Source organism: Corvus kubaryi, unplaced genomic scaffold, assembly GCF_017639235.1.
Source record: "Corvus kubaryi isolate FWS band 111438036 unplaced genomic scaffold, C.kubaryi_AGA036_p1.0 37383, whole genome shotgun sequence".
Classification (NCBI taxonomy): Eukaryota; Metazoa; Chordata; class Aves; order Passeriformes; family Corvidae; genus Corvus; species Corvus kubaryi.
In genome coordinates, this window is record NW_024581125.1 from 3,916,986 (window position 1) to 3,942,746 (window position 25,761).

Consider the following 25,761-nt stretch of genomic DNA (forward strand, 5'->3'; position numbering starts at 1 on the left):
GCCACAAAATTATTACCGATGGCTCTACAAGACAAACAGAAAGATCTTATGTTAGATCCACACAAAGCACAAGCAACAGTGCTGAATAGCTGCTTGTATTTTATTCTCCTCATGTACCACGTTCTGAACTTGTTCCCAAACCTTTCCTGCCCTACAGTTCACAAAGAAGACAAAAGTAATCTTCCTTGTTAGCTAGAGAGGAGCACTATGAATATGTCAGTGACCACTCCTCAAATGGCATAAATCAGCAGAGCCTCAGTTACTATCATGGGACCTGGTCTGCTTGATTCCCACACAAGACCTGTGTGAAGCACTCTGACCTGTCCCAAAAGCACACGGGTCAGCAGGAACTGCTGCTGAGATAAGTGGGGGTGCAGCAGTCCCCGTTGAAGAGCACAGGTTATTGATGGCCTGAGTTTCCCTCCCTGCAGTGCTTCCCAGCTCACCTGCTGGTGCCAGGTTTTCATTCCAGCACCTCTATTTCCTCCACCACAGGGAGGCTTCCAACAAACAGCTTTCTAAGCACACCTTGCAGGTACCCAGGGACATGGGCTCCCAGAAGGCATTTGCAATAAACAACTTCTCCCATGGGCAATTGAGCAGAGCACCCAGCTACAAATGCTGGGCTAAAGTGGGTCTGCACCCTCACACTTTTGTCTTTCCCCTTTATTAACCCATGTCTCTCCAGGAATGGCAAGAGCGATAGTCAGTACTGCACTTACTCCTTTCAAGCAAACAACAGGTCAGGAGGTGTTTTCACACAACACCCACAGAGCAAGGACATATTTTCCTTCAAAACAAAGCTCCAAATTATAGAATGATCAAAATATGATTGGTGCCATCATTTCCCACTGTTAGCAGGCTGGCTAATTCAGTATCTGCCAAAAAGATGATCTGCTGTTTCCATTAATGTTAATTTGAAGAGTTGAGATTTCAGGTGACAGAGTTCAATTCATTACACTGCCAGACTGTCTTTGAGACTTTGGGCAAGCTCACCATCTCTGTGCTTTGCTCTTCACAATGACGGTTTATTATGCTCCTCATTCCTCACTTGAATTCTACTTTACAGACTAATCAATACTGAAATGCTCTTCTTTAGGCAATATACTCACACTTCTGCCTGCTGCAAGATGGCTTTCCTGGGTTTTACTCAGATTTTCTACAGCACTGAACTTGACCCCACTACCTCTACTTTTCCCTCATCCCTATGAGCTCTCAAGTAATGGCAAATACAATCAATTTCAGGATCCACTGCTACAGAGATACCTAAGTGACTTAGGAACACAAGTCCTATTGATTTTCAACAAGGCTTTTGTCCCCATGCAACTTGGGCATAAGTGATGATTTTACCATAGCTGCCTACCTCTTTACCTCTATTTAATCATGTTCGTTATACATTCTCCTTGTGTACAGCCACTGTTCTCAGGGATCCAAAAATCAGGAACAGATAAAAATAATCATTGCAAACAAATCTTCACTTCAAACAGTCAAAGAACATATGTAAATTCCTGGAAAAGGTTTTTCTTTGCACCTAGGCCTAGTCAAGTATGACTTAGATGTTACTTCTAAGCCTGGGTTTCAGCTGTCCTCCTGGGGATGGTTGGTATCACTGGACCCTGCTTCAAATCTGACTTGCTTGGGACTGGGTCCATAACCCTGGCCTTAAAGTGACATCTCACTTCCTGCTGCTTCAGACAGCTGGACACGGTCTGTCCAAACTTCCATCTCCTCCATGAGCTGTCAGTGTGATGAACAGCCAGCAGGGTCTCTCCAGGCCCTTCCTCCCATTTTCACTCACGGGACTGGCAAGGCCAAATCTAGGGAAATAATTTCCAGATAATAGCACATCCTATTGCACTGCCACTGCTTCATACACCATCACCTATTCATGGACTGACAGCATGGGATGGTGCTTGCTCTTTCCCTTTGAGTATGTACAAGTGGTTTTATTTGTTTATGTGCATGTGTGTGGTGGGGAAGGTTGAAGTTAAAATTACACTCCAGGTATAAATGTAATTGGTCAGACAACAACAAAAAAACCCTCAGTGTAAGTTTCCAAAATAAAAAATATGTAAGGTCACAGGAGAAACAGCAGAGGCACATGTTTGACGTGTCTGTGATATTACTTGACATTCTCACAAGTAGTCTCAAAATGGCTTTCTTTTCCCAATTCAACTCAGACCATTTGCTTTCCTGCAGCCACATCACATAGTCTGAAATAACTACTTCTCCATCCTAGAGGGCCCAGAGGCAGAGTTAAATGGAACCACTGCTGCAGCGTGACAAAGCTATACAGTTCCACCCAGCATCAGGTCCAATCTTCTTTAGAAAAAAGTTCAATGGGACAAAGGTAAGTGGGGCAGAGGGTGCTTTTCCCAGTCCCTACTGTCTCTGGAAATGGCTGGCCTTGCCTCTACACCACAGAGAATGCACAAACATTTACAGGTCAGAACGTTTTTCCCTCTGCACTGCATTATCCCACACAGCCTTTCACACATGTAAGCAGATCTGTTGCATGCATCAGTGAGACCTTCTGCTCACCTCTGAATTGCTGCACATGGTGAGGATGCAAGGCAGCATGTGATGTGTGAGAGCTGCTTCCTGAACTGCTCTCAAAGGCCTCCACCTGCCTCTGATCCCCCCTCCCCATCTGTCTGTCGTATCCACTTGTTCTAGCTCTTAGTTTCCTCTTGGCAGAGACCATCTCCTTGTTACCAGTCTCTACAAGAGCTCTGCAGGGCCCAAATCAAGACTCTTGTTACTCCAACTGCATCCAAAACCTCACTCTCAAACTGACACAGAGACAAAAAGGAAGGGGTGGATTCATCCAAATAGCCTGTAACCAGCAACAATGATCAGGAACAGGGCAACTGCTTCTGGTTCTGGTAACTGTGCTCTAACAACAGAAACATTTAAAGCAGTGATGGTATTACTTCTCATTCTTTTCAATTGGAAATTATCCTGTAGCACAGGTAGAACTCATGCCAGGCATGCTGGGGACTGGAAACAGCTGGCTGCAGGAAGAGCACACGTGTGCCAAGTCTCATTTGCATCACTCAATTAGCTTTCCCTTGGCTATGGCAGAGATATGTTTCCTGATGTGGCTCACTGGACTAGCCTCTTAGTTCAAGTTACAAGTGTTTTTCCCTGGCTCTTTGCCTTTGTGCCTTCAATGTAATGCAGCTGGACAGTCCATCCCCTCGCTCCAGTGCTGGTTGGGAGGTAAGACAGTTTTCTTGCAAAAGTGTGAGCAAAGATAGTGGAGTGAAAATCTGCACTGGTAAGTGAATGAGGATAAGGTAATTTATATGTTCATCTTGGAGAAGAGAAGGCTTTGGGGTGACCTAACTACGGCCTTCCAATACCTGAAGGGAGCCGACAAGAAAGATGGAGAGAGACTATTTATAAGAGCATGGAGTGACAATGCTGCCGAATTTATTTTTGCTTTTTTTCTTTTATATATCTTCTATATTCTTTACACATATATTTGCAGCTCTGTAGCCTATCACAGTATTCATAGCTAGCATTTTACCTACTCTGTTAGACAGAAAGACAAAATAAATTCCCCAGTGGCTCCAAGCTGGGGGTCCAAGGTTAGATTCTCTGGGAAGCCAAGGTTTAAACTAGCTCTCCGAGACACATTTTCATAAACAAAGTTTAGTGCCTATCTAAAAGAGGGGAAATTCAAAGAGGGTTGAACCAGGGGGGAATTACCTCACCACTTATGTCTCTATTTGGGGTTTTTTGTCAGATACGCTAATTTGCTAAACATACAAAAATTGTATACACATTATGCTGTGTGTGCATCTTTGGCGTTTTCCACCTGCTGAATTGTGCACCTAAGGATCCTTATAAACCCTTTTATCACCTAACTGTGTCCAGCTTGTGATTTTAGGACCAGAGAAAAGGCATCAACAGGACAAGGGGGAGCAGCTTCACACTAACAGAGAGAAGATTTAGATGAGCTATTACAAAAAAATCTTCACTGTGAGGGTGGGGGGAGCCTGGCAAGGTTGTCCAGAGAAGCTGTGGCTGCCCCATCCCTGGAAGTGTCCAAGACCAGGTTGCATGGGGCTTGGAGCAACCTGGGATAGTGAAAGGTGTCCCTGCCCATGGCAGGGGGTTAGAACTAGATGATCTTTAAGGACCCTTCCAGCCCAAACCATTCTGTGATTCTATGGTACCACACACAGTCTGATTTGAATTGCAAGAATCCACTTTCAAGGGACACAACATTGCTTGTGTCTGATAAAAATGCAAGGCTGGATACTGCGCGAGGGCTGTCTCTAGCAGGCTGCCTGTACAACCTGCTGCCTGCGCACCACAAGGATGAAAAACTCTGTGGGGTCGTACCAGCTACTGATCACTGGTAGTACCATCACCTGCCACCCATTGCAGTGAAAGGGAAAGCAACCTCAGGGATACAGGAGGGTTCAGGAAGATTAGCCTCTGTGGAGTCATGCTGGATTTTATACCAGCTGAGGATGGGGCCAGCCTCTGGGGCCTCATTCCAGAGCATGCCACTCCAACAAGTGACAAGCTCAGACTGATTCTGGGTATGTTGTTTTTCTTCAGGAGCTGCATATACCTGTTAAAGGGGGCAGATACAAATGCAATGTGACATAGATGTTAGAGGACAAAAACTTCTGCAGCCAAAAACTTCTGCAGCCAAACAATATATTTCTGCAAATAATCAAGCTACTCCTTCTCTTCGACATCTCTCTCCATATTTATTTTTGTTTAGCTCCAGATCCCGGTTGTTCCGGGTGCAAAGGAGAGCAGGAGCTGCTCAATTAAAAGCGTGCAGCTAGTCAAAAAGCAGAGATGACCGTGCTGGTGAACTGAGATCATTGCCTCCGCTGCGCTCCCAGTGCCATCATGTGGTGACACGTGGGAGCACAACGGATACCAGAGGCAGAAAAGCCGACAACACTCGGCCTTTAATAACTCAGCAAGGAGGCTCTCCCAGCCTCATAAAACATGAAGAGAAAGCTCAAGTCAGCAAGAGTATGAACTGAAATACAACCCACTGCTTTAATTTACTGCTATCTTTCCTGTTTGCTTTTATATGGTCATTTTTCTTGAAGGAAGAAGATTTATATTTAAATATGTCTGGAACCATAGACGTTTGAAAATATGGTACAAGAGCAATACTCACACATACTGCATGATCACAGCAAAGCAGAAAAGCTTAAAAATCAATAGGCCAGGCTGGAAATAAAATGCAGTGTATGTGACCCTCAGGCGCAGTAAGCCAGGACAAGTCCTGTGTTGAGTTTGAAAGGCAACTCTCTCCTAGGTACATGAGTTAATCATCACAGGCCATCCACATTCCTAGTCTTAGCCTCAGAGATAGTGAAGATTTTCCAAAATAAACCGTAACTTCCATAATCCCTGAGAACAGCCAAGATGCCCAAGTACTCAAAGGAGTTATTTTACAAAAAAAAAAAAAAAAAAAAGTGTGCTTAAAAATTTCTAAATTTCTGCTTACTGAGACAGTGAACTGGGTTTTAAGACAACACTGTTTATTCCAAGCACTTGAATAAACTTCTCAGCATTGACTGCATCTGTGCTTACCATAGGTTTCCAAGCAGGATTCCCAGAAGAACTGTTGTATCCTAGGACAAGGCTTTTTTACCTGTTCACTTCCTTTAGGATCTTCTCCATGTTCGCAATGCTGCGCATCTTATACAGGAACCACTTGTCAATGGCTGTGAGTTTGTGAATGACATCCACAGGGACTTCATTATCCAAGGCCTGCCAAAAACAGGACAGCACCAAACAGCCCCTTTAACACGTGCTGCACAAACACAGATTTTTTCTTTTTGCTGCAGACAGGTAGGAGCAAGTATATATCATAAAGAAAAAAAGTTTCGTAGACCAAGCTGTACAAATCAAATGTTCACCTACCTCCTGACCCTGTCTCCTGCACAGAAACTGTGCCCCATGGGGAGTGCAGGGAGGCACCAGCCACTTCTCCCGGTGCTCTGGTTCCAAAAGGTGGCTTCTGTTTTAGTGAGAGAGGTAATTTTCTTTTCACAGAACCAGCAGCCAGTCAAGCTGATAGTAGCTAGGCTGGGTGGCCACTGAGAACGTGCTCAGCTAACTACAGGGAGCCACATTCAGGCTGCAGTGACCAATCCTCCATCTGCACCTCTTACCTCTCAAGTTGCCTAAATCTCAGGCCCACTGCCAAACTCCTAGCTGCAAATGTAAAACAGGAAGGTCCGGATTCTCAGCTGTGAAGGAACTTTTTGCTTTGGAGCATAAATCTTGATATACCCTTGAAATGCAGGGCTGAATCAAAGCATGTGGCCTTACATTACCTCTGAAGCAAGGGAAAGTCAGGGCCTGGGTGATGCTTGCAGCTACAGCATAGCTCTAGCTTCTCTCTCTCTACCTCAAGATAATGTCAAGACCATTCAAATTTCCCTGCATTATCTTGCTGCGGTTATTGATGGGGTTTTTTTAAAATCAATTATTTACAGCCATGGGGTAAAAAGGAACCCCACAGAGGTATTAGTCATAAGACAATGGGTTACAAAACATCATAATATTAAAAAAACCCCAGCACCTCAGAAAGCCTTCAATATGATGTATTTTCTATTCATGCAATTTCTTGGGTCTCACCAGTCGTGTACAGTTACAACTCTCCTGATAAAGCAACTATAATTAACCATAATGATAATGCCAGCACAGTATCTTTGCTGAGCTAAAGTAATCAGGCTCATTAATTTCTTATCATGCTTAATTGTTTTCTTGCAGGGCAGCATCCCTGGAACAAAGTCAGAGCAATGCCATTGAACAAAATTCCAGAACTGATCCAGGAATGAGCTTGGTTCATTGCACGCCAGCATTATTCCCCCAAGTTACCAAACTTGGGCACAATGTTGGTATCATCACCATGCGCTTCAGCAATGGGGAGACCTTCTGCCAGCTCAGAGAAACAGGAGGCACCACCCACACGGCTAAGGGATGGGTGGCAGCTCTCTGCAAAATACTGACACCACCTCCTGCCTTTTCTAAAGAATTCACAGGCAGCTTGCCTGTGTCTTCCTCTTGAAATTATCCTCTTGTTCACAACTGCTCACTGGAATATCCTGTGTGCTCACAAGCAGTGGTGAAAACCTCTGAAGCATATTTTGCTCCTTTAGAGTAGCCAGTCACATACTGAGTCTTCGGCTCATGCTTGGCACCCAACAGTCACTGCTCTTCCCAATGCCTGCAGTGGGAAGCCTGGGGCCCTCACAGCAGTCCCTGAGCACTGGCAGTGACAAAGCTGGGCTTCTCAGACATTTCTGGGTACACTACTGGTATGAGGCAACTGGTAAGGGGTCCTTCCCATCCTGATTCCTTAGTGCTTGGAGGGTGAGGTCACGTTGCCACATTAGTGGGATGTGAGTAGGTCATTTTTTCTGTCCATCTATTTTTACAAAACACATGCAGACTTGCACATCTTGAGGATCTCCAAGTTCCATTCAATGGTCCCTGAGCCACACATACACACACAGGTATCATGAACACATACTCTTAAGCTGCTTAGGACACTTTATTTAAAAAGTCCCAGGGATCTTCAAAGAAAACTGAAAAAAACATATGCCTTCCACTCATTCATCAGAGGAGGAGCAGAGAAAATCAACCATCTTCATCCCTGTCAAACAAATTTGGAGACTGGGAGAGAAGAATGAGTTTGTAGACATTTCTTGCTCCCTATCACCACACTCCAGGGGCAAATCAAGTTTCCAGGCAATCATGTAGAATTTGTTCAGAGAGGCCCTGAACTCTGATGGCTTTCCTCTCTTCAAACCTACATGAAGGAGTACAGCTGAAACACGCCATGGAAGCAGGAGGAGAGAGCCACAGCAAGACAGTGTGACTTTAGAGCCCTGTTCAACTTCAAGAGCATCCCGTCCAGTAGGGACTGGTCCATACTGGGAAGCCAATAGGTTTACAGGACTGCCTTCACACCAAGAGCCATGGAGCAAGCCTGGCCTCCAGGCCAAGCAACAGAGGGCAGCCTATGCTTTCTCTAGGGCCAGCGCCCTTGGTCCATCCTGGCTCTTCATCAAAGAAAGTTTTTAGCTGCCTGTGGACAGCAGCACAAGTGCAAACTACACCTCTGTAGTGTGGACAACTAGGGGACCAGGACCCTGGTGTGGAACAGAGCATGCATGGACTCCACAGCCTAAGCCTTCTGAGGCCACTTGTCTACAACCTTAAGAGGAGCATAAAACACCTGACACAACCTGAGCATCCCTGCTCATCAGGCTGTTCCATCCTTGCAGCACTCCCACTGTGGCCAAGGAACAAGTCTCATCTATGTCAGCCTCTCTCCTGTGTCTTCTTTTACATGACAACAGGGAGCCCCATTACAACAGCAGTAGCTCTGAATGGCAGCTGAAATCCCTTTCCTTGCACCTGAACAGTCACTGTTGTCATCATCCAACAGGCAAAGGAGAGAGAAAAAGTAAAAAGCCTTGGAGGGCTGACTAGTGTGATTGGAGGCAGGAGAAGACATATAGAATATAACAAAGCTCCATCCTGTTTGAAAGGGAGCTGATGGCTAATGGGGGCTTACCGTTGGCTTTTAAATGTCAACAAGCTGGGAAGGGGTTTTCATGCAGACAGCTCCAACTGCCAGAAGCACCTCTTACTTACACTGCTTGCCTCAGTTACTAATGGGGATGAATTAGTGCACTTCGTTGGGGAGAGGCAACTCTTTATAAGGAGGGACTAGGAGTTTGATTTTGCTTTTTCCAACAGCTCCCAGTGAAAATACCAGCATCTGGGAACACCCAGTGTTCAGTGGGGCCCAAACTCACCTTCATCTCCCCAGATTCCCTGTGTTAATATGGGTCTAAGTTTAATCCTTCATAAAAGCTCTCTCAGAGATACAAGAAGTAAGATTTTTCTTTCAGTCACAAGAAAAAGGCTGTAATAAAGACCAAACACAGCTGCTGAAGGATGAAGACATGCGTTTCCCCAGCTTGAAAAGCAAGAGAGAACAGCTGGACAAGCCACACATTTATAGAACACCTTATGATTTTTCTTCAGGCCATTTTTAGAGGAACAGCTCTGTGAAAACCTTTTAACTAACACAGCACAGGCTCAGCTCCTCACTCATGTGGAGGTGTAACGAGATGTACCTACACATGAGTACAAAGGGCTTAAAGACTCCACCACACGAAGTCAGGGGCACAAAAGAGTAATTGGGAATTCCCTGCCAGGAAGGTTTGAAATTTTAAAAAAATCAAGCCAACAGGTAAGCAGGAGCTGTAAAAGACAGCTGTTCCCTCCTCTTCACAGAGGGTATGGACAGGTGGACATGTTACCTGCAGCAAAACCAAAGAGTGAAATTGCACCTACCTTCTAAAGTAACTAACACATTTATCACGTGATATACACAGGCAAACACTGAGGAGATGAGGGAAGAAATAAATTCGCACCCTAGTCCCTCTAGAATAACACTCCCCATTACACAGACACCTTCAAGGCTGAAGTGATTTGACCAGTGTGACAGGAGAGGGCTTAAAAGAATGCTACAGGAAGCTAAGCCAGTTTCGAAGAGCAGTGGATTTCTTGTCTGTGGAATTTAACATAGAGTTGTGTCGTTCTTTTAGTTTCAAGCCCATACCAATGCAACCGTTGCAAGTAGACAGTGCTCTCACACACTGCAGCTTGCCATTCTTTATCATCCTTTGTTTCAGTTCTCAAAAGGATCTTCATTTATTCCTTTGTAATCTGAAAAACTGACCAATTTTGACTGGCACTTACACTAGTGTAAATCAGGGCTGAACACTAGCGAATGTTTAGCAAACAAATATAATATTATAGGAGAGGAAAGTAATCCAGGTCTTCACCAGCACTCAGCTACAAACTAAAGTGACAGGACACAGGAATGCACCTGATGCTGAATGCAATGAGCACAGGCTAAGATTGTACCACCAAAAGGCAAACACGTTACCAGAACACGGAAGATGCAGAAAGCATAAGCAAGGATCCTACTCAAAGCAGATAGAAGAAAGGGAAGGAAGAATACTCAGCCTTTGTCACCTCAGTTGACCCAATCCGGTAGATCCAATTCAAGGGACGTAGGTCAAGGTCTTTCTATCTTTTGTTACCTTGGCTATTGCATATATCCGAGTGCTGGATGGCACAGAGAGCTCCTTCTGGAGATCTACAATGGCTGGCCAGGCTTTATTCATAGGCAGATGTGAAATGAAGCCATCTACTGAGGGGTGGCACATCCTCAGGGCCTTTTGGAAGCTCTCTTCAAACGTGCGTCCAATAGCCATGACCTGTAAGGGAGAGCACATCCACATGAGCTACAGTGAGACAAGCCTGGCTGTGCCCTGAGTAACAGAGTGGAGAAAGTTCCAACCACACAGAAACATGGCAGCCTTTGGACTCCTATCTAAGGTAGTCCTGCTGGCTGTAAGGTGCAGCTGACTGAGCCTTGGTAGCCCCATTTCTAGATCTGACTCTGCTCATGGTATCAATGGGGAGTTCCAGACAAGCGACTGCTTTTGGTTTCCATCTCCCTGTCTGTAGCACACAGGAGGATGCTGTTCTCCTCTGTAAACTGCTTTGAAGCACTCTGGTAGAGGGAAACGTTATGCAGCAGCATGGATATAGTAATATAAAAGAATATTTCTGTTTAACAACCTGTTAGAGATAGAAACTCACAGTGGGAATTTTAAGGTTCAGGAGAAATCTGCTCCTCTTCCTTTCAATTACATTTAACAGTAACTCTCCCCTGTGAGGGCTCTCTTAAACAATTACTCCTCCTTGGCATAGCAGCACTGGGGTTTCCCTCCTTCAGTCTTGACATCATATCTAATAAGAAAACAAGCCTTTCTGTCTAGAAATCTGTGAGGTAACAGAGCCCTTTCTCAAACTTTTACATTTTTATTTCCCAGTGCAGGGAGACCCTAACAGCATAAAAATCTTCTCAAACACAATGCTGAAAAATGTCAAAAGAAGAAATAACGTCATTTTCTCACAGCTCCAGGCCCACTGCCCAGCACAACAGAGCTCAGGAAAAGCCAGGCCAGGCCAGGCCAGGCCAGACTGTTCAATAAATAAAAATGCAGTAGGTCCAGCAATCTGGCTTCAAGTTCAGGCCTGGGGAGATGACTGTGCCATACTAATAGAGACACATTGGCAAGAAACTGTTTGCTTCAAAGACTCCCTCTCTAACCCCCAGGTCCTGCAGATTAACCTTCTTTCTCACTACCTCCACCAGCTGCAAACTGCATCCCTGGAGCTTCGCCATCCCTGCTTCAGTTCACCTGCACTGTTAGAGCACTGACTCTCCCTGTATTTCTGTCCTGCCTTTACCCAGCATTCTGCCTGGAAAAGGACACAGGTTCAGGCACTTCTGTGACGTATGAAGTCTGGAAGGACTCAACATCCCCTTCTGCAAATGTGTATGGCCAGGAAGTGTCCACAGCTGATGGTGCACAAGGCAACTGTATTTAGGAACTCCAGTTCTATAGAACAGTCCCAAAACCCCTAAGGAGAGAGGGTTAATATCAGGAAGCACCATCTCACTGAAAACAAAAAACCCACCTCATTACCATTAAAAGCCAAAAGTGCCAATGGAAAATCAAATTCTAATTAATCTTTCCAGTTCTGATGAAGGCTTCTTATCTTATGGCAACAATGACATTAGGAAGGTCTTGCATGCAAAAATAATTTAATAAAACAGCTATTCGTAAAGGCAGCTGAAAAAATACACAAATATTTATTTTTCCTTTTATTTTAACTGATAGGTAATTAACAACTAATTAAGTGGGTAATTTACCAATTTTGCTTCATTTTCCCCCTCTTAAAATGTGGTCTGAAAATACTGTTACTGTCCAGACACCTTAAAATCTGATGTAAGAGACTTAATCTCTAAGAGAAATCAAAACTTGAGAGCAAGATGATAATTTGTGTTTGGATTTCAAGAGAAGAAGTAGGCTGAGATCTGGCATATGGTTTTAACACAGGAAAAATAACTCAGAAAGAACTGAAAGCTGTGGCTCATGGGCACCACTGAAAATCTTAACACACTACTACTGGTGAAATTATACTGTAATTAACCACCTCTACAGAACTTCAAACCAAAAAATAACTCTAAGAGCCCTGGAGTGAGTGTTAAGAAAAGTCAACCCCAGTTGATCCATAGTGATCTCTTCCTTTAGGAATCAAACCATTTATGAATCCACATTGTGATATCCAACATTACACAGTCCTAACTCATTTCCATTAATTGTTGTACTGGATAAAAATTATTTAAGCTTAATATATGAGTTCAGATTCATTAGGTCCTTGAAGATAGATGTTCTGAGGGTTTCCCAGAAAGAGAAATGGCTTTCCCAAGTGGTGAAATGGAAGGTGAGAGTCTTGCACTCACCTCTCCCACGCTCTTCATGGAGCTCCCAATCTGGTTGGAAGTGTGCTGAAAACGGTCCAGATCCCAGAGGGGTATCTTGGTCACAATGTAATCGAGGCTGGGCTCAAAGCAAGCAGAGGTTTTTCCTGTTACTACATTCTTGATTTCTGGCAAGGGAATCCCCAAGGCAATTTTGGCAGCAATGAATGCTAATGGATACCTGTCAGAGAGGAGAAGTAGAGAACAGTAGAGTGGAAAGTACTTTGCTTTGGCAAATCCCAGGAACAGATCCAATTAAACAGATGTGAGGTGACCGTCCCTCCTCAACACAATGGAAGGCTCCTGAGCTCAAACACAGCAGGACCCACCCAGCCTCCTACCTCAACACATTGCAGAGCTACTTCCTTAGATCTGGGACTTGCTTTTTTTATCCACAAAGCCACCCCTTCCAGTAGCTGTCACACCCACAGTGAGCCCACTCTAACAGATATGTTTAGCTGCAAATCTGTCATCCAAAAAGAAAACAATCAAACGCCCACTGCCCAACATCATGGCTTATCTCCAGCCTATGGCTCCAGCTATGGCTCTTAAACAACTGTAAGAGTTGTTGAGAACTGCAAATTAGAGATTCATTTGTGCCTCTCAACAGCATCTGCAAAGTGCAATTAAGAAGCCAATTTTTAAACAGCCTGCTTTGACCATCCTTATCTTGATTAGTTTATGATTAGCCAACAAAACAAAGGCAGCTAGCAATGCCATTTGCATCAATCTGACAGACAGCTCATTAATAACTGTGCCCTCTGGGTCCCAGAGATGATTTGCAGACAACATATGGATACAGTGGATGTGCTTTGTAAGGAGTAGGCTCCACCACACATGCCTCCTGGGAGTTTTTCCATTTGCAGTAACAGCATCAGCAGACTGGAATGACCTGGAGGGCTCACTAACCCCACCCTCCATCTCCCAGCAGGACCAACTCTCTAAGGGTGAATCCTAACAGATGCTGACAAGAGCTGTTCTTAGAAGCTTCCCATGCAGAAATCTGCACCTTAATGACCTAACTGCTCCAGAATTCTAACAGCCAACTTCAGTCTTCCTTGATGAAAATGTGAGCTACAACTCCATGTTTTAACTACATGGAAAGCAGATGCCGGAACTCTTCTTCCTTGTAGCTGTCACCTACTTATTTAAATAATCCAAATCCCTTGTTGTACTTCTCTCTTTCTGTTCTGCTCTCCTAAATTTTTTGTTTATTCATTTGTTTGTTCTGTAGCATTTTGGTTTTTTAAAATAATCTTACCCTGTCGCCTTGGAGGCCAAAGCTGAACTTCTTGAGAGTCTGGCATTAACTTCAATGATGTAGTACTCCAGGGAAGTTGGATGCAGAGCAAACTGGATATTACACTCTCCCACAATCCCCAAATGTCGGACAACTTTGATGGCACGATCCCTTAGCATCTGAAACTCCTCATTATTGAGTGTCTGGCTTGGAGCCACTACAACAGAATCTCCTGTTTGTCACAAGGTAGCAGAGAAGGAAAATGAGAAGCAGCTCAGCAGCAGTAAATTGTGGCCACAGAAGTCACTGTTTTTGCTAACCCAGTACTAGTAATGACATTACCAGAGATTACAACTTGTAGATGCACAGCTGATGAAAAGCACAGATAGTCAGAAGCCCAGAGTTAGAGACAGGCTGGGGAATCTTACGGAAAACACAATCACAGGTATAGGTTTAGTCTGTTTCACACTCAATCTGGCTTTATTCAGGACCTGAACAGTATTTTTCTAGCCCACCTCATCAATCACAAAGTTCTGTCAATAACACCAGGTAGAAGGGCACTGCATAAAAAAAGTCATCGAGCCACCCTGTGCCCAAGCCTACCTGTGTGGACTCCCATAGCATCAATGTTTTCCATGTTGCAGACAGCAATACAGTTATCAGCAGCATCTCTCACAACTTCATACTCTATCTCTTTCCAGCCAGCAACTGACTTTTCCACCAGAATTTGGTTAGTCATTGCAAATGCCTGGGAATAGGTTAGGGAAAATAAACATCCAAGAAAAAAAAAAAAAAACAAAAAACCAAAAAAAACCAAAAAAAAAAAAAAAAAAAAACACGAAAACACAACACCCCCCAAGAAACCTGCACCAAACCCCTTATAAGACCATACTCCCCATTTAAGACTTCTGTGACTTATCTCCAGACATCCCAGACCAACTGAAAGATGAAAATAAATAAAGTTCATAACACTGATGACAAGTACTTCCTTTTTCTTTCTTTCTTTTTAAAAAATTGCTTTACTGTGATTTGAAAGGCACATTTGAAAATATTTACGTGATATGATGGGGAAAAAAAAGGTTGGGCATGTGTGCTTGCAATGGTATATAAATTACAAATAGAAATATAAAAACATCTAAGGCTTCAGTCATGCAACAGGCATGCTTTTATGTGGGCAGCTCCAAGGACTTTAATAGGAGAATGCTGCAAAAAGCAAAATGACCGAGTGATGGGAGTGTGGGTGCCAGCAAACACTATGTAATTAATAGCATTAATAATGCTGCTTGTCATTGGCATACTAGCCAGAGGCAAGGGTCATGATTTATTCTTAAACAAATGTTGAAAGTATTCCTCAGCACATGAGACAAAAGTGAAAAATACAGTTTGTTGGTAAATGAGCATAATCTAAGCAAATACACGGCCTTAATATTAGCAGATAGAAAACATTAATCAATACTTGCTTAAAACCCTAGAAAGTGATGGGCACATCATCAATCCATCCTTTAGCAAAGTTTCTTGTTATAATGCTGCCCATGAATTGTCTCTTCAGTCTGGTCCCATCTGTCATTAACTCAAGCTGTTACTCAAATGTTGCCCTTAGCTCAATTGCCAAAATCACACATTAAAAAAAAAAAAAAATGGTTTGAGGAACATCACTTCACTCCTGGCCTAGGCAGGCACTGACTTGGTGGGGATGTAGCAGGAACACCTAACCACTCCTGCAAACCAGTCCTGGCTGCTCCAGTGTCTGGTGCCTTCTCTCACTCAATGAGCAGACTTGGGAGACACAACCTCAAGGCCAGGTTACCTGAACTAGCTGTGTTATCAGTGTTCAGCTATCTGAATTATAAACAGTTCAGTCCAGTGCCTGAAAAGCCAGTTCATTGAATTACTACAGATCATCTTCATAACTGCTGGACTGTGGAAATGAGCATCCAAATTGGCGTTAATTCAACAAGACCCAGAATGGTTTTCACTATAAATTTTGAAATATTGATACTGAACTGGGAGGTGGTGTTGACTCTCTGAAGGACAGGAGGCCTTGCAGAGAGATCCAGATCAATTTTAGCATTAATCCATGATTAATAGGATGACATTTAACAAGTAGAAATGCCAGACTTCGCACTTAGGATGAAGTAACACCTGGCAGAAGTATTAACTGGGAACAACTCTGCAGAAAGGAATCAGGGGGTGCTGGTAAGCAGCAGGCTTACTTTTTTAAAAAAAACACAAAGTGCTGATCAAAATCAGATTCTCCTGCTGAAAAGAATGTTCCCACTGAAAAACATTTTGGTATAAAGTCGTCAGACAGCTGCACTCCCAAAGTTTATGGGTGAAACTGCTTCCTCTAAACACAGCCCATGAGTGAGCCTGAGTAAGCGACGCATTTCCAGCCTCACCATGGATCCATAAAATGGGGTTCCTGCCCCCACTGCCTCCCCTACATGTGCCAGTCCTGTCCCCTGAGTCTCCCACAGCTGACACTGCCCAAGCAGTGTTTTTTCAGCACTGAGCACACCAGACCCAAAGTCTGTTTGCATGACAGCAGAGGGGGGGAACACAGAGAAGTCATTTGCACATACAGCTCTTAGCGGCATCCGCAGTATTTCTTTCCAGAGATAAGTGAAAGATTAAGAGGCTCAGCAAGCCAGGAAAAAAGAAACCCAAGAATTTTAGAAATCCACAGGGGTAGAGTTTTATTTCCTGAAATTCTGTATTTTTGACAAGGAAAAAAGCTTTTGATTGGTTTTCCCCAATTATCTGTTTATTTTTCACAGCAAATGTTTAAACAATCCCAGATTTTCTGCAGAAAAAGAGCTGTCTTCACAGCCAGAGACAGCTGGTAGTTGTCAAATTATGAAGTGTCATCCTGCTAAATGAGCTTTTGACCTAGGAAAATTACTATCTTCAGACAAAAACACAAAAGAGGCCCAAGCCTCTCAGCTCTTCTGTCCCTAAGACCACATTATCACTCCATATTTCAAATGTTTCAACTTCCTTGACACTGTTCATAATCATTTACTCATGAAAGTAGGTGAATATAGGCCGATATGTTTCTTTTCAGACTAAAACTGCTGAAAAACTTGCTCAAATTATGACTTGATTTTAATGAATTGAAAAGATCTGTCATTGAGCCCTTTTCATTATCCAAGTCACCAGGAATTATGAAAAGAGGGCAGTTCCTAACCAGGGCAACATTTTACAGATAAGATGAAAGGTAAGGTATGTACAATTCCAGTGTCTATGACATTAGAATAGTATTTAAGAAAATCAGATGTTCAGTTCCATTCCCAGAGTTTGCAGTTCCAGACATACCTTTGTACCAAGGTCCAGCAAACTTTCCTTATCAGGACATATGCCAGACCCCAGACCACCAAGAGCATAGGCAGAACGTATCATGACAGGGTAGCAAATCTTTTCAGCAGCCTTCAGAGCGTCTTCAACCTTAAAGGAGAGGGGAGTACATTTCAGAAATAGATAGCAATTCAGATGAATAAAGTCTTCAATTCTGATTACAAGGTTAACTGGAAAACCCATCAGTAAGGCACTAAACTGTCTGAAGATAAAATGAAAATAATAAAAGTTTGCTTTATAATATTGCCTTTTTCTGCCAAACAGCAGAAAACTGCAACATGCACTCAGGGAGGTGACTTCTGTCCTTCACTATACATGGACTTCCTTGCTGACCTACCATGGACAATGTCCTTACATGGTCTGTCTTCAGAGACTTCAGCATGAAATAACCCCTCCAAAAGACATCCCAGTTTAAGACCTGTTTAATTTCCTCCAGACTCAAACAGACCTTTCCACCAAATCAAATTTTATGTTTTCATACTCCCATCCTCAAGAAAGATTTCAGCACTGCTGATTTGGGGGACCTGGAATCCTAACTCTAAATGGCTTGTATATAATTTAAGAAAAGTACCCCTGACATGTCACATACTTTTGTGCTGCAGCACAGGAGTCGCCCCAACATAATTTAACTTTTGTCAATAGGTACATCAGTTTAGGTTTTCCCAGCGCTTAATCGCATTTTCACTCATTTTAAATCATGGTGACCCAGCATTAATCACCGAGGAGTGCTGTACACACTACAGCATCTACAGTTGCATTCATCTTTCACTCTACAAAATGAGAAATATTTTTACTAAGTCAAATGGGCAACAGTAATAGCAATCACATCTTCAAATTTATCTGATTTACCGATTCCACTGCAAGGCTAGGAGCAATCTTTTCATTTAGCTCAGTTAGTTTATCAGAAAAAAGCTTTCTATCCTCTGTAGCCATGATGGATTCAACTGAGGTACCAAGGACCTTCACACCATACTGCTGCAGTACTCCTTGCTTGAAGAGTTCCACTCCTGCAGAGCAAACAAAGACACAGTTTTGAGGAATTACAGTAGATGAAGAATCATAGAATTAGAGAAGGACAGAATGGTTTGGGTTGGAAGAAACCATAAAGCTCGTCTCATTCCAACCCCCTGCCATGGGCAGGGACACCTTCCACCAGACCAAGTTGCTTCAAGCCCCATCCAACCTGGCCTTGGACACTACCAGGGATGGGGCAGCCACAGCTTCTCTGGGCAACCTGTGCCAGGGCCTCACCACCCCCACAGGGAAGAATTTAGAAAATTTAGAACAAAGAAAGTATTCAAAAGATATCTGATTAGCTGACAACTTGTCTGGGCTCATCCACAGCTAATTTTATTATTTTTGTCAGAACTCATAACTATAACATGAAATTTTCTGTCCTCAGATCTATGAAACCTGGGATAATCTAGAGTTACTGCTTGGCCATCATCTGCACCACAGAGCAAAGCAGCACAGGTGAATATTGGTGCAAGAAATTAAATGAAGGTAACATTTCCTTTTGATTTCTGCCTCAAGGTGGTCAAAATATCCCCAATCCAACTATGATAACTACTATTTAAGATGAAAAGCAGGACATATTAATTACTTTAAAGTACCAAACCCAGCAATTAGATGTTACGTTCACAGCTTAGCAGTGACTCACTCCCCCATGGTTGGTGTCTCTGCCTGTATCCCTCAGTAACCTGACCAGTGAGTGAGGCACGTGGGGCTTGGATGCCTGCACAAATAAAATCTTCAGAACATGTGGCAGAATCAGAGAATCATCCAGGTTGGAAAAGATCTCTAAGATCAACAAGTCCAATGTTTACTCAGCAGCACTATGTACCCCATTAAATCATGTCCCCAGGTGCCACAACCACACACCTTTTGAGCACTTCCAGCCTGTTTCAATGCTTGACCATCCTTTCAGTGAAGAAATTTTTCCTAATCTCCAATCTAAATGTCCCCTGGTAAAACCAGAGCCCATTTTCTCTGGTCCTGTCCCTTATTACTTTACTTGTTATCTGGTAAAAACCATGATTCTGCCTGCCTGGAGTGCCAAGGCACCTGTATCACACTCACCACAGTTGAGAGCAGTCTGGCCACCCATGCCCAGAATTAATCCATCGGGACGCTCTGCCTTGATGACCTCAATGACAAAGTGTGGAGTGATGGGGAGGAAGTAGACAGCATCAGCCTGCTTTAAGCCAGTCTCATTGGTCTGCACTGAAGCAATATTGGGATTCATGAGAACAATTTTCACATTTTCTTCCTGAAAAATTAAAATCTGCATTAAAAATAGGCACATGTGGGGAAAAAAGCTAACAACAGCAGCAGCACCAGCAAGAAGAGATGGGGTTCATCACGCAATTTACCAAGAGCAGACTTAAAACAATTATGTACTGTCCTGTAAGAGACTTTGATGCCTTTTCCTGGTCTTGAAATCAAGAGTCATACATGGTTAGAAGGGGAAAAGAGATTTTACCTTGGTATTTATTTTAAGGATCCTTAGGTGCACATGTTCAGGTCATATACACCAAAATGCACCCCGCCGAGTCTCCCCCAAAGATTGGGTATAACATTATAGGTTTTACTAATTAGCATATCTATCAAAGATTCCCCAATGAGAGGCTCAAGTGAGACCCCCTCCCCAAGGAACCTTCCCCTGGATGGTTCTATCTTAGTTTACAGAATGTGTTCTGTATGGAGAGGACCCTGGGGTCTGGGGCACACTGATCCCTAGCTACGAAGCTTCTAAAATGTTTAGTCTCTTAGCTTGACAAACAAGTCCAAGAATGTAGGCAAAAAGCACTAAGAATACAGAAGTAGTAAAAAGGTATAATAGGGCTATAAAAGAAAAGGCAAAAATCTTCATGGCATCAACTTCTGGTCTCTTGTACCAGGCTGAGCTAATGCCAATTCTTTACTTTTGTGCCTGTGAATCTTGAGGGAATGAAGATTCCCACATGATTCAGAAATTTGGTTGAAATTGTTTAACACATTTAGGAGTTATATAAAAGAAACAGGAACAAACTCCACCATACTCATGCCTGTCTTCCTCTGGAAGTCAGATTAGGGGTGCCAAAGCAAAAAATTTAATCAAAAGCTAATCTTTTCTTGCCAAGCAGTAGGTCTTTGAAGTTCTCAGATTTTTGCACCAACTAGTAAAAATACATTTTTTGCTTTGACTTTCCGTAGAAATACTTTTTTGTCCTGGTATTATCAGTTTAAAAATATTGTCCCATCACTTTTTAATTTGATATTGCACATAGTAAAATACAAACTCTGCCTTTCTATGCAAGATGAACGTTAGCCAAAACTTTACACTGCTCTTTCTCTGTCACAGATGAGAAACTGAGATAGAGTGATAATAGATAATAAAGTTTATCTGTTTCCTGCTATAAAAGTCTTGCCACTCTTTAGCTACAGACAGAAATGCACGAGTTTGCTCAGTAATAGAAAAGTCTGAGTCAAAGCGGGGCAGATCAATCCTCCTCACTCTTGAATTATTTGCACATAATGAGGAAACCAACCAAGTTTTGCTAATAATGATGAGTGTGGCCAAGCTTAAAAAAAATATGTCAACCACATGCAGTAGACATGCAGATACAGGAAACTGTTCTACTGCTTTGTTGAAAAGGTGGACTGAAAAGTGCAAAGGCTGCGGCCTCATTTTTACAGGAATTCATTCTAATCTCCATCAACTTCAGGTAAAACTACAAACAAACACACCATTTGCAAAAAATGCTAATTATAGATGCAAATTACATTTCAAAAGAAAGATTTGCTGTATGGAAATTGTTAAAAGGTTAAAAAACAACATTTCCCATTGAAAAGAGGAACAGTGACAATATTTTGAAAATATTATAAAGAAACAGGCTGGAGAAAATGCTGCAGAAGTGTTGCTAGGATCAGTACAGAAAATGCAATTTTCCCTCAGTTCACAATAAGCATGAAAATGCCGTAGGATTTTTCTGTGTTTGTTTAAGATTTGTGATTGTCTCGCTGCTTTGGGGGAACAAAGAAATAGCTCCCCTGGAGCAGTGGGATTCTCACTCAGAGCTCTCAGTGTTCAGGTGTAGGATAACATTTCCTCTCCTTCCTTTGAAAACTTAAAAACTGCCTTAAAGACAGGCTGTAAATTTCTGCTGACCTTTTTTCCCTGTGAAAAGTTGGATTTTTTTTCACTGAAGCACACTTTCCTTGGAAATGTGTGGAACAGGGGAGAGAAAGAAGATATAAAATCCTTATGGAAAATATTTTGGATTCAGACAAATGATCCTTAACCGGTTAGTTTTCACGGTGGTGGTGAGGGAAAAGACCAAAACATTCTTCTCTAATAAATGTATTCAGAACCTCATGGTTACAATTCTGTCGAAACAAATGGGGGAGGGAAAAATTTATCACTTTCCAACAAGCTGGAATGTCTGCACATCTCAACTCTTTCTTCTCTGCTTATCTTTGACAAGGTATCTTAAAGACCAGCTAGCAGTGATGAAGAGGATGACTAATGACAGAATTAATGCTCACTGTGCTGAGAAACATGTTTCACTGATATCACATCATTCTGGCCCAATTGCTTGGGATGTTGGATTTTAATCCACATGCTCTTGCAACCCTTTACTTCAACTTCTGCCTTTTTTAGTTTTTTATAAACACACAGAACTCTGCATAATGGTCACCTATCCTGATGGAGACATTTGTTACAACTTGATTAAAGCAATGAATTAGTAATACTCCAGAAGGGTTCAATTTCTCTTTTTGTGTAATATCCACCCATATTCAGCTCAGTTGGGATAATCCCCACAGAAGGTAATCCAGAAGATTTTTGAGGTGACCACAAGCCAGTCTGTTGTTCACAGATGCTTCCAGGCCTTGCTCTTCAGGGGTTGTTCCTGCCTTTGATGAACATTTTTGCAGATACAGATTTACTGAGTGTGGAAGTACCATCTCCTCAAGATTTTAGTCTTTAAAAGAAGCACCCATTTAACTGTCCAAGGCTGAATATTAGTATCATCACCTTCTTATAATGAATCAGCATCCAAGAGCCAAGCAAGAGCAGCAGCACAGAGCAGAATGAATCAGAACATCAGCACAGAGAATCCGTGTTGATTCATAACAAAAAATAAAACAAAATAAAGAAGTCTAAGGGGAAAGAAATCTCTCTTGTCTCCTGTTAACTGTCCATTCTCTCCCAGCCATGCTCTGCTGCTTTCCTTGGCAGGGCTGACCAGCCACTCCTCTCTCACATTCAGCCCTAAGTGCCTCTGCCAAAGGCAAGGTCAGGAAGGGCAGGTTCTGCCTCTGGAATGGCTGATCAGCCTACAGACCACAGCAGCTCTTGGGTGGCCATGTGAAGGGGAAGGGCACTGTGGGATGTCAAGCTGGGGAGATTTATCACTAAAAAAACCTGCTGTTTTCCACAAACCCAAGCTTTGAAGGACAAAAGAGGGGAAAAAATATCCTTTCCAAATGGGTCATTATTGACACTCTCCAACTCTGGCATCCTCCCCTCCTGACTTGTACTTGTGTCTTGATGATGTGGTCAGTTTGAACTAGTAGCCAGCAGTAGCAATGCAGTACACAAACAATACACATGCAATACAAGATGTGTTGCAACATGGGGACGAACCCAGAGCAGCCCCAGATGATATTTAACATTACTAAAACCGATTTTTTTGTTCCTTCAGTCCAGGGTCAGCACAGGAATAGAATGTTCGTGACATCAGAACTGCCTCAGAACCACTCACAACCATCACCTCATCTGAAGGCAGCTGCTACTTCTGCTCTCTGTCAGGCTTCTGCAAGTTCCTGCTTCCTCCTTCACATGAGGTTAGACATGAAATTGGGGCCTAGGTGACTCTTACATTACCAGTAATAACCCCATCACAGGACATTCCACCATTCTACTCCTTCTCCTAGCATGAACTTTTGCCCTAGTAACCTTTCTAGGACCTATTCTGGAAACAGAACTTGACATATATGACCTTTAAAAAGTTCATCCCATTTAAAATAAATACCATTTATAAAACCTGCCTCTATTAGGGGTTCTTTTGTATAGCAGCAGCCAACTGTTCAGCTGTTATTGGTTGTCAACCTTGCAGTGTGTTAACATACCACGGAAGATCCAGTAATTTCAGCTCAGGTACATCTGACCATATTCCTCCTCCTCCATTTCCATTCAGTTTAGCAAGCCTGGAGCAACCAGGCAGACATCACAAATAACAAACTGCTTGAAGACTGCAATGGAAACTCCCAGAACATCTCTCTTTGGAAGATAATTCTGAGTGGTTAACTCACATCACTCAACCAGGAAGTTCACCAACAAAAATGCCTAGTTTTCCCTACAGTCATTTATCCTCACCATCTTCCCTGCTCCAGTTGGACACAGTTGGAGGACCAGTTTAGCTGTGAGAAGAGAAAGATGAGGTTAGTATTTTCACAGTATCTCCTCACCTTCAAGGCTTTCACAGCCTGTGATCCAGAGTAATCAAATTCCCCTGCCTGACCAATCGACAGACCCCCAGATCCTAGAATGAGAACTTTGGAGACCTGTAAGTGTCAAATGGCATGAAAACAATCAGTCCCAGTGTAGTGGATGTTGAAATGAACAGAGACTGTGCAGCACTGAACAGTCTTAAATTACAGAACATAAGTTTTCAAAGAAGAAGTCACTTTCAGAATCACCTCGGTTTTACTTCTTAAGAGCATTTCTACTGGAATTCTCCCATATATCTCCATTTAGAGAAACGTGTGGCTCATGGATAGGGTATATAATAAACATGTTAATTGTATCGTGCTTATAGACAACCATGCCTCACTTTGGCTGCCCACAAAATCCAGCTGCCTCTAAGACAGAAAAACTGTATGAAATTCAGCTCACATTAGGAATTTCAGACTTATTTGCTGAGCCACTGAGCACCAACATTATACTGCTGGCACAAAATCTCATGGCCAGATTATCCCAGGGCACCTCATTATGCTGTTATCAGAGTACCTTTCTTGGGAGAACTGCAAAGAAAATACATGAAACATCAGAACTTAAAATTCTTTCAAAGAAAAGGGAGTTAATAACACAAGAGAGGCCAGATGACTGTGTGATAAGCAGCTGTCAGGACTTTTATAAGAGAAGTCTTCTTTGATTTCCATGTGCTATTTCGTGCCATGGGTTCAGTAGGAATTAATTAGTTCTCAGCGACAGGCATGAAAATATCTGTACACTGACCTCCACTCTAGAAGCTGTCACTCCAGCCTTGGGAAGGACCGCAGAAATGGTGGTGCCTTTCCCTCTCTTAACCAGGGAAATAAATGAATCAAATAGGAACTAGGAAAAATAAACACATGTATTTATTGCCGAAGTTGAACTAAATATATACCAAGCAAAGAAGGAAAAACCAGGCCATTTGTGAACTCATGCAATCAGCTCTGCTCTGCTGCCTTCAGCAGGCAGGTTTACACCATCTGAGAAGAGGGGATCATTATTTGAAATTTATATAACAACTTTGACATATCTGACAAAGCTGCATTCAAGAAACTGAAGTCATAATCAGGAAGAAAACACACATCAATCATGTCTGTGTGCTCTGCTTCTATGTGGCTGCCAGTGCAACGAGTGAACGTGCATCAAAAGCTAAAACACAGAAGAGCATACACTGAACTATCTCAGGGAGCCATCTGGAATGGTGCCTGCTACAGAGCAGGGTTCTGAGCATGGATAGCTAAACATCACTTGTGTGAAATCAGGATTGTCCTTCCAGAGGAGGTCCCAGGGCAGCTGTCCGAAAAGTGCTCTCCAACCAGGCAGGGCAGGCAGGCAGCAGGACCCTCACTGAAATCAGGCAGCTACAGGCAGTGGGACAGGCTTCCCACCCACCCCACACCTGCCAGACTTCTGCCACACAGCCCCTGAGACTGGCTGACTGCTGGGAATTTACCTGTTGAAGGAGCATGGATGGGTCCTGCAAGCCTATCAAGATAGGCACTATGTTATCAAACCATCCCAGCAGTGGGAGTGCACAGACTTGGAAAAAACACACAGTTGAGTTTTTTGAGTTCTCTGAGATTCACTAGTCAATCAGATTGCTATGAAAGTTCCTGATATCAAGAGATTTACTTGCAGGTTTAATCACCATCGTCTAATTAAGATTAAAATAAGCATTTCTAGGTATTCTTCCATCTTCCTCTCTCAGGAAATGCTAAATAGTTTATTTATGTTCAGACATGCTTCCTCTGCCTTCCACATCCCCTGGTGCTGCTTAGTCATATTGTGTGACTATGCAACCAGTTGTTACAGAATTTGTGTGAAGTCACAGATGGGGGATTAAAATTTCATTTCACTTAGGAGAACCAGAGTGAGGAAGTATGAATCCATTTACATAACTCTATAGTAATTATAAAATTTGAAAGTGGAACTAAAGTGTATTAGAAAGTTAATGATTTTCTTACAAAGCATCTGGCTAGTATTTTTTACTGTTAAGACAAAATCCTATTCCTTTTGCAGTCTCTTTTGCAAGAAATTTGAGCCTGATCCTGCAAAGGCTTAATCACTCTAGTAACTTCCAACACAGAGATAATCCCACCAGGACTCAATACATACACATCATATGAATGGGATCACTGATCCAAAGCACTAAGAAGTCAATAGACCTCTTGCTGCTGACTGTAATTAGCTCCAGATCAAGCTAAGCAGACAAAAGCCTATGCATGACTGGGCCCTTTGCCAGGATCCTGACACTTCCAGACCCAAGATTTA

At 42.8% G+C, this 25,761-nt stretch overlaps 1 protein-coding gene across 1 annotated transcript in view; it reads right to left on the bottom strand.

The window, feature by feature from the left end:
- The window catches only part of CPS1 (carbamoyl-phosphate synthase 1), a 98,695-nt gene that overhangs the window by 45,564 nt on the left and 27,370 nt on the right, over nt 1-25,761 (bottom strand). The window contains exons 12-21 of the mRNA XM_042035441.1: nt 24,235-24,333; nt 23,466-23,561; nt 19,092-19,281; nt 17,862-18,019; nt 16,974-17,102; nt 14,262-14,406; nt 13,680-13,890; nt 12,401-12,599; nt 10,122-10,298; nt 5,639-5,757 (exon numbers count right to left, since the gene is read on the bottom strand). Of these exons, the coding sequence (XP_041891375.1) occupies nt 5,639-5,757; nt 10,122-10,298; nt 12,401-12,599; nt 13,680-13,890; nt 14,262-14,406; nt 16,974-17,102; nt 17,862-18,019; nt 19,092-19,281; nt 23,466-23,561; nt 24,235-24,333 (1,523 nt within the window). The remainder of the gene's footprint in view (nt 1-5,638; nt 5,758-10,121; nt 10,299-12,400; nt 12,600-13,679; nt 13,891-14,261; nt 14,407-16,973; nt 17,103-17,861; nt 18,020-19,091; nt 19,282-23,465; nt 23,562-24,234; nt 24,334-25,761) is intronic.